A 10,000-nucleotide genomic window follows, 5' to 3' on the forward strand; every position below is an offset into this window, starting at 1 on the left:
AGAGAGATAGATAGATAGACAGATAGACTGATATACAAATATAAAGGCAGGAAGATATATTGATAGCGAGAGATGGGAAAGAGAGAGAGGAGAAGAAGAAAGAGAGAGAGAGGAAAGAGAGAGGGAGTGAATGAGTGAGAGATAGCGAGAAAGAGAGAGAGGAGAGGGAAGAGAGAAAGAGAGAGAGAGAGAATGACAATGAGAAAAATAGATGGATAAATTGATATACCTACAGATAGGTAGGTATATATACAAATATAAATGTAGATAGATAGATATTCAGATAAAATGGTAAATTGACCGATGGATAAAGAGAGAGAGAGAGTGAGAGAGGAGAGAGGAGAGAGGAGAGAGGAGAGAGGGAGAGAAGAGAGAAAGAGGGAAAGAGGGAATGACAATGAGAAAAATGGATGGATAAATGAGCATACCTACAGATAAGTCTATATATATATATATATATATATATATATATATATATATATATATATATATATATATATATATATATATATATATATATATATATATATATATATATATATATATATATATATATATATATATATATATATATATATATATATATATATATATATATATATATATATAAAGGTAGAGAGAGAGAGAGAGAGAGAGAGAGAGAGAGAGAGAGAGAGAGAGAGAGAGAGAGAGAGAGAGAGAGAGAGAGAGAGAGAGAGATAAAGAGAGAGAGAGAGTGAGATAGATTGTTAGAGCGAATAAGAGAGAGAAGAAAGAAATAATGGCAATGCGATAAATAGATATATAATTAGAGAGAGATAGACAGATAGACAGACATAGATATATAGAAAAGTAGATAAGCAGATATATATACACAGAAAGGTAGATAGACAGACAGATAGATAGACAGAGAGAGGATAAGGGTGAGTGGAAAAGAAAGAGAAAGACACACACACACACACACACACACACACACACACACACACACACACACACACACACACACACATACACACACACACACACACACACACACACACACAGAGAGAGAGAGAGAGAGAGAGAGAGAGAGAGAGAGAGAGAGAGAGAGAGAGAGAGAGAGAGAGAGAGTTATTTTTAAAGATTTGATTTTAGTGATTAGTGATCGAAGATTATCACTCTGTGAACGCTGATTTATATTAATATTATTCATAATGTTGTCTTTTAAGTTATAAAAAGTTTGTTTTGTTATTTAATATAATTTATTAATTTGTTTTACTTTTCAGACGAAAACAAATGTATCGTGTAGTCTTCAGTCTTGATGAATATTATCTTTGTTACTAGAAATTTTGTACTAATCTAATTCGGGTTCAAATTTTGGAAAAGATTAAGTTTATATTTGAGATATTAGTCTTTAAAATAGATAATATTTCATTCTGAACAACCATGTCTCATAATGCTTAATGGAGATACGATGTTTCATTTTGTTTTCTAAATAACCGTAAACTATTTCCCCACAGGTTATGATAAAATTAAAAGTTTGATGAATGATTTATAATAGCGAACTATTTTCAATGGAGGCAATTGATGTATTATATATCTGTCTCTGCCTGTCTCTCACATAATAATCATTACTATCATCATCATAACCGCCCCAGAATCTTATACTGAAGTATCTAATCATATATTCGAACATAAAAACTACGCTTCCTGGGGACCCTGAGGAAGAAATATGAAATAAATTGCTCGTTCTCTTCTGGTGTTGTGTACGAAGACCTGGTGGATAGTTAGATAAAGGGGGAAAGAAAGATAGCTAAGAGATTGATGCCTAGATAGATTTGCCGTGAATAGACGCATAGGTTTAATGGTGTATGGAGATAAGATAGAGAGGATATTCAGTGAACCATAATCATGTTGACAATTGTAGAAAAGTTATGAATGAGAATGAATATCTTCACAATACAGAAGCTATGTTTGATCGTTTTTAAAAATATCTTGGTCAGAAAATGTGTATTTCTGACGAAGATGTATTCGAAAACGGTGAAATACAGCTCTTGTATTGTGAAAATATTAATTCTCATTCACATTTATTCTATGTTGATTAGATTGTGCTAAAACTTGTATTAATAAATGCATACGTGTGTATGAACTTTCATAATGTATACTGAATTAACAGATCTATACATATTACTTGTAGTTGTCACTTCGTATTTATAGGAACCTTGATTTTTTGCCAAGTGTGTCTGCTCATCAAATCAAGGGCATACAACTGAGTATAGATAGACTGATAAATAAATATAGGCGGATAAGTAGATAAAAACTATTTCGACAGATAAATGCTTATGTATAGACAGATTGATAAATGTATGAATAGATAGATTATCATAAATCTGGATAGGTAATTACTTTTAATGATAGATAATGCATGAACTTGTTTAAGAGAGGAGAGAAAGAGGAAAGAGAGAGATGAGAGAGTGAGAGAGAGAAATTTAAATGATTTACTTCTAAAGTGGTATTTGTAATATCCTCCAGGCTTTATCCATATTCTTATGACAATAAGAGACAAGAGAATATGGACCAATAGATAGATAGATAGAGAGATAGATATATTGATATTCAAATATAAAGGTAGATATATAGAGAAAGAAAGAGAGAGAGAGAGAGAGAGAGAGAGAGAGAGAGAGAGTGAGAGAGTGAGAGAGTGAGAGAGTGAGAGAGTGAGAGAGAGAGAAATAAATAAATAAATAAAGATATATATATATATATATATATATATATATATATATATATATATATATATATATACACACACACACACACACACACACACACACACACACACACACACACATACACACACACACACACACACACACACACACACACACACACACACACACACACACACATATATATATATATATATATATATATATATATATATATATATATATATATATATATATATATGGGATAAGAGGATAGGAGAAAGATAGATAAATACAGAGAGAGGGATAAAGAGATAGATAGGGATACACATGGAAGGGTATACAGGAGATAAATATACAAATAGAAAAGTAGATAGACAGAGAGATAGACATAGAGAGAGGTTAAGAGGTGAGAGAGAGAAAAAAAGTTATTTTAATTTGGGCAGATATTTAGTTTAAATGATAGATAATTCGTGAACTTATTTATGAAAATAGAGACATTATTCACAATGTTGTGTTTTATATTATGAAAATACATTTTGTAGTTAAGTATGATTTATTCACATATACTTTGTTTTTAACCGAAAATACATTTAGCGTGTAGTCTTCAGTCTGTCAATATATAGTTTGCTCTAGAGAAGTCATTTGTGATTCTTATAATTAATTAAAATTTAGACATATTAATTAGTAATTGGTTAATTTTATTCTATAGAGTACATGATATTAAATAATGTAAACTATATTTTCGAGTGGTTTATAATTTTAGAGATTTAACTTAATGAGAGACAGTTGACACTATCAATTATATTGCCGTCTCTCTGTCTCTCTCTCTTATTATGATTATTATCCTCATTTTCTATCCCTTCTATTGGAGTATTTGATAATATATTCCAACATGTTAAAAACTACACCGTCTGGCCGCCCTGTGGAAAAAATATAAAATATAGATTTGTATTGAATGCTGTCTCGGGTGGCATTTAACAGTCAGATCACTTAACAAAAGAGGGAAAGAGGGAGAAGGGAAGATAGATGAAGAGATTGATGCATAGACAGATTTAACATGAACAGACACATAGATTTAGTGGTGTATAGAGATAAGACAGAGGATTTACAGTGAAACGTAATCATGTTGACAATCGTAGATAAGCTACGAATGAGAATGAATAGCTTTACAATGCAAAAACTGTATTTGACCGGTTTTGAATATATCTTGGTCAGAAAACACATGTATTTCTATAATCTTACACAACTGTGACGTGAGACTATCTGGATTCCTTCGGGTACCCTCTTAAAAGACAGGAAATGTATCCGCTTCTTCCACTACTTTCAAGGTAATCCTCAACCTTTTCGTCCTCACCCAAGAAAATATACACTGGCGTCTTGGTCACATCTGATTCACAGGATTTTCTCTTCCTCTGGGTTAGATATACTCTCTGAGGGTTAAAGAGTTGGGAAAGGCTACGCCAATTTAGCGTAGTGGCGCGGCGGTTCTTGCCAGAAAGCGTAACGCGTTTAATCTGTTTTTAGAATGAATCCATGATTCTGGTATTTTTGTCAGAAAAAAAGTGGACAGTAGCTACTTCCTTACACATATATCATTTCTATATCAATATAATTTTATGCGAAACCATATTAAGAACTGTGCTTTTCGTATGGGAATCGCAGATTTAAGGTCGACCATAAGCATGATATGCGCGAGCCCTACGCTTCAACCTGTTGAGATTGAGAACAGGTATACAATAAACAATTCTCTGTAAACACGAAAATATACACAAAATAAGGCTAGATCGTCTTTTTTATGTAATAGACCAAATCCACTAAAAGTTCAGCCCTAGAGTGGCTTACTTTTTAAAATATGTTGCAAAGTGAAAACGCCATTTGAATTTCCCGGGTGGACTGCCAATTTCCGTGACGTCACCGATGTAAACAGACAGACGACGGAAGCCACACGCGTCACGCGGGCGGCAACGAGCACGTTACGGCCTCCTTCCTCCTCAAGGTTGCTACACAAGACGCCCAAGGAAGGCCTGGGGAACTCGTAGAAATGGAATCATTATTTGGAAAGGCAGTGGAGGTTACGCTGAAAAACTGGAATCCTCTGCAGGTAAATTCGCTTTTCCTGTTTTAGCAGTTTGTAGGCTCTAGGATGGCCACTTCATCCTGAGATTGGCCCTGGAGAAAAGGCCAGTCACACCTGCCATATTTACTGTAGTTGTTGTGTAGACTTTGCTACAGTTGCGTGAGTTTCAAGTGATAAGACCTCTTTTCGTAAAAATTGGTTCCTTTGCTAGGCAGGACCAGAAGTGGGGAACACATAACAGGCGACCTTTGAAACAGCGTGAGAACTTTTGAAGTTTACATGCTTTTGAGTTGGTATTACTAATTTAAGGTGTCATAGGCTATTGTTTATAGATGTTAGCATTATTTAGTAAAACAGCAGGGATGCCCCAAGTGGTATAAGTTACTTATTGCAATGTGCGTAGGTAGAGGGAAATGGGAAATCTTATAGAGCGGAAGAAATGGACTAGGATACATAGTTTAAGCTGTAGCGGCCTCACAGTGACCGCTAAAGTAGGATGGTATACCTTGCATATCGCCGCTCAGATTCCAAGAAGACCATCTTGTTTACCATGCCAGGAATAACACAACATTAACCCATTACTGTGATATCCAAAGTAGTTCATGTGTTACTACATGCTTCTCATAACGATATTTAGCTAATTATCAGCATCTGCTGCTACACACTTATTCTTTTAAAGTATTTTTTCAATGTTATACTTCATTTACATGTTTTAAGATTTATCTACACACTTCTTTAGAATTATCTGCACATCGTGTGACCAGACTGTAGAGTATTTTTCTTATGCTGGGAATATTACATTTTGTCAGAAAACATATTTTTTTCTACATTTGCATGGAAATTTGACAATTCTTTTTTGAATAGTTATCATGAAAGTAGGGTTAATAGTGTAACAGGGGTTATCAATATTTTATTAGGACTCAGTTGTTAGAAGAACTGAGTGTTTGTGGAAACCATGTAATGCTTTGGAGGAGATCCCTGGTGTAGTAGAATTGTATGCATCCTTGATTGGCGCATTGGCGATTATTTTCACATTTTAAATTTGAAAGAATGAACAGGTTGATTTTATGAAACTATTGTTTATCTGTGCAGAGCTAATCTGCGGTTGGATGATGAAACAAGTGCAAGGAAAGGTCAAAAGAATGTTTTGCGTGGAAGATGATTTAAAGAAGAACTAAGTGTGCATGGAAAGTTAACCGAGAACTACATTTGTGTGGATAGAATTTGACCAAATAATTTTCCCCGCGCAGACCAAACTCTAAAGTCTGGTTGAGCGATTCACACTTTCATCTGCCAGCTGCCAAGGTTTGACAGTTTGGAGCTGGTCATTTCGTGGCAGAAAGCTGGATAGAAATGTTACGCTTCCAGTGTTGTCTTGATTCTGGGTTATTCTTAAGACTATATAGTGGCATCGAAGAAGAAATAGACTTTAGGAACCATACTACTAGAATACCTGAGCTCAATAAATGCTGTAAAAAAGGAAGAAAATTGAAGTAATCCAGACAGTAGAAAGAAGCGAATGAAAGTGACATTTCCAGATATAAAGGTATTTGGTTTAATATTTTACGGTGTGAACATAGCTCAATCTTGCCATACATACCGAGGTGAAGAGAATGTTTGTTGCGGGGTGTTGGGGGGTGGAGCCCCCTATCAACCCTCTCCTCGGGCACACCTGGTCATGGCAATTTAAGTTGTTAGATTAGGCAGGTGTATTGGTCAGTACGGGTTTTGTAGGATTTGGAACGTGTGAACTCCCGTACATTTTGCCAAAAGGTGGGTTGGGTTCCAGTAGAGTTTTTTAATTTGAAAGATGGTGGGTATGCCCGTAGAATTTCATTGGACAATTTTAATCATTTTTTGTGCTAGTTTTATGCATTTTTGTTCTCAGATCCTCTTATTTAAGTCTTTTACTCTGTAATTTCCTTGATATACTTCATGCCCTCCCCTGTTAACGGAACTATCAAATTAAGATTGTTGTTTGTTAAAGAGAGCAGGAAAGACTAAAAGTTGTATTGTGCCATTATTATGGTATAAGTTTGCTACATTAGTGTTTTCAAGCACTAATGATGGAAGTGGGTATGTTCCTTAACCTTATGTGACCTATTTGACTAGCAGTATAATATGCAGTGCATTGTGACAAATTGTGATTGTATTTTGCCTTTTTATTGCTATCAGTAGTGTTGCTCTTCAGTTTCTTTATGTTTTTAGAAGTACAGCATTTATCTACCTTTATGCTTTTATGATATCAGTACAAGAGAAAATAATTTGTCAAAGATTTGGAGATAGATTATGAGAGTCAACAAGTTGCTTTTTTTAAGAGACTGGCTCAAGGATGTGTGATTATTAAATGTGGTATAGTCATTCTGTATATTTTGAAGGTAATATTATGGGGCTAACATGCATTTTATTTTTTCCTAACAGTTTGCTGTAAGCCAGCAGATGGGAGGCCGTGACAGTATAGCGAAAAGAGACTGGTTCCCATCAGTCGTTGAAGACTTTTTCTATAAAAACGGTAAGATGAGTTAGAAATATTTTCTGTACTTACTGCTCTTTTTGAGTCTCTCACTCTCTCACTCTCTCTCTCTCACTCTCACTCTCACTCTCACTCTCACTCTCACTCTCACTCTCTCTGTCTCTGTCTCTGTCTCTCACTCACTCTCTCTGTGTCTGTGTCTGTGTCTGTCTCTGTCTCTGTCTCTCTCCTTCTCTCTCTGTCTCTCTCCGTCTCTCTCTGTCTCTCTCTGTCTCTCTCTGCCTCTCTCTGTCTCTCTCTCTCTCTCTCTCTCTCTCTCTCTCTCTCTCTCTCTCTCTCTCTCTCTCTCTCTCTCTCTCTCTCTCTCTCTCTCTCTCTCTCTCAGTCACTCACTCTCTCACTCTTACTCTCTTTCTTTCTTTCTTGAAAATGCATAGGGTGTTGATGAGCGCATAAAACACTTATTTGTGGTTGGTTGCTGGGGATGAGGAAAAGGATTAAGGTAAAAGTGGTAGTGTCGGTGTTTGAGAAGGTGCTTGTAGTGTTAAGTGTTTGTTTACTTTGTTAGTGAAAGCAATGAGTGTTTTTGTTTCAATATGTTGGGGTAGCCTGTTCCAGTCACGTATGGTACGTGGGAAGAAGGAGTGCTTGTAAGATTCGGTGTTGGTGTGGTATGTGACAAATTTACTGTTGTGCGAGTTCCTTGTGTTTTGTGTATTTGCTGCTTGTAAGTATTTGTGTTTGTTGATGTCTATAAGGATGTTTGTGATCTTGTATATGATTGTAAGTTTGTGTGTTTGTCTTTGTGTCACAAGCAGGTCCATATTAATCTGTTTTTTTATGTGAGATGTAATACCAGGTGTACGTGTGTAATTGTGTGTAATAATCCTTGCGTCCCTAGCATTGACCTGTTTGAGCTTCTCAGTGTTGTGCTTGGTATAAGGGTCCCATACAGCCATACAGTACTCAAGTGTTGGTCGTACAAGTGTATTCCTAGCTACGTGTTTGATGCCAGGTGTCCAGTTGTGTAGGTTCCTCCTCAGAAACCCCTGTATTCTGTTTGATTTGTTGATGAAATCAGTTTGTGTTGAAAGTAAGATTGTTTGTAAGGTGAATGCTGAGGTATTTATATGATGCTGTAGGTGTAAGTTGTTGGTTGTCTAGGATGTAAGTGTAGTGTATTGGTGTATGAGATCTGGTGAAGTGGAGAATTTTACATTTGTTGGGTCTGAAAGACATTTGCCAGTCTTTCCCACTGTTCCAGGGCATCTATGTCTTGCTGGAGGAGTCTGCAGTCGTCTTCAGTTTTAATAGGTCGAAACAAAAGGCTGTTGTCAGCAGAAAGTCTAGCAGTAGAGTTAGGTGTTGAAAGTACCTTTGTTTCTCTGATGGTTGCTGTTTAGCTGATGCAGATTCTACTATTTATTTATTTCTTTTTTAGCCAATTGTTTGTAAAAGTCAAGTTTAATGTCACCAACTCTTTGAATTTTAATGTTGAATGGTTGTCCAGGGCAAGGCAAGTAACATTGCTGATTTCCCTATAGCAGGGAGCACTGAAATTAAGTAAAAAGTGCAGTAAGAATATACTTTCTCTCCCACACTATCTACTGCATGATTAGGAAGAGCTTGTCACAGATTTGCCCCTGTTGGAAATGGAGTAGATATTGTTGGCGGAAAATTTAACCAACTACAGTTCTAAGGCAGTTTTTGTCTGAAAATTGTGAAAAACTGGGCAACTTAAGAGAGTAAAAAGGGGGTAAAATAGATATAACCAAAACTAAAGTGAAGTTCAGGGAAACTCTAAACAGAGAATATTACACTTAATGTTTTACTCTTTATAGAAGCTGATTACAGTGTTTGCTCCAGTGAGTTATATGACTAGTAAACCAAAAATATCAAGTTATATTGGATATTGATTGGGAAAATTTCAGCAAACTCACTATCATGAAAAGTAATATAACAATTTGCTTAATAAGTTTGTGCTCTATATATTCTTATAGATATAAGAAGGCTCATAAGTTTGGAAAATCAGTAGGGGGTTTGTAGACAAAATAGATCCAAAGAATTATGGAAAATACCAGTCGATGAAATAATACTTCCTTCTTTACATCATTGATGACTAGAATTTTACTTGTCTCCCTCCTGATGTTACTTCAAAAAGTCATGACTTAATTAGCAAATATAAAACCACAACATTGATAATTTTTCAAGAGAGCCCATTCTGTTATTTTCTCACTAGTAAACAATATGTCTGCTTGTGTATCTTGCCTTTGCTAACTTTAAAGGAGTGGAAAGTGCAGATTCTAATTGGCCAAGAGAGTATAACCATTCATAAGTTTCTATCCTATACATGTGCATAGATTTACAGATTACTTTCATGCTGGTTTCTTTAAGATCCAAACATTGTAATATTTTTGTGTTTCAGAGGATCTTGACCCCGATGAAGTGGCAGATTTTATTGCTACTATAATGGACTCGGAATTTAACACTTTAGTTGAAGATGACTCGGATCTAGAGGTTAGTCCGTTGGAATCTGTTTAAAACCACCTGTTTATAAGTCTTGATTTATTGCCACTTATAGGAGTATATATATATTTATAAAGTGTTCAAGCAAATGAGGTAGAGTTTGATAGAGAAACCTCCATAACTTCTTGATTAGAATACTTTGTAGATACTGTACAGAAGAAAATTATATTGTTAAAGTTTTTTTAAAAATCATTATCATCATTATTTTCATATTTTAGGTTGCCACAGTTCTATGCCGCTTTTATCGGTTGAGTG

The 10,000-nt window shown here is 35.3% G+C and overlaps 1 protein-coding gene across 1 annotated transcript in view; it reads left to right on the forward strand.

Moving 5' to 3' along the window:
* The first annotated feature begins 4,590 nt into the window (after positions 1-4,590).
* Positions 4,591-10,000, forward strand: part of LOC113811644 (pre-rRNA-processing protein TSR2 homolog) — a 6,407-nt gene continuing 997 nt past the window's right edge. Inside the window, exons 1-4 of the mRNA XM_027363427.2 lie at positions 4,591-4,770; positions 7,168-7,258; positions 9,645-9,736; positions 9,964-10,000. The exon at positions 9,964-10,000 is cut by the window's right edge and continues 98 nt beyond it. Coding sequence (XP_027219228.2) covers positions 4,711-4,770; positions 7,168-7,258; positions 9,645-9,736; positions 9,964-10,000 — 280 coding nt within the window. The 5' untranslated portion in view covers positions 4,591-4,710. The remainder of the gene's footprint in view (positions 4,771-7,167; positions 7,259-9,644; positions 9,737-9,963) is intronic.

Source organism: Penaeus vannamei, chromosome 10 (genome assembly GCF_042767895.1).
Source record: "Penaeus vannamei isolate JL-2024 chromosome 10, ASM4276789v1, whole genome shotgun sequence".
Classification (NCBI taxonomy): domain Eukaryota; kingdom Metazoa; phylum Arthropoda; class Malacostraca; order Decapoda; family Penaeidae; genus Penaeus; species Penaeus vannamei.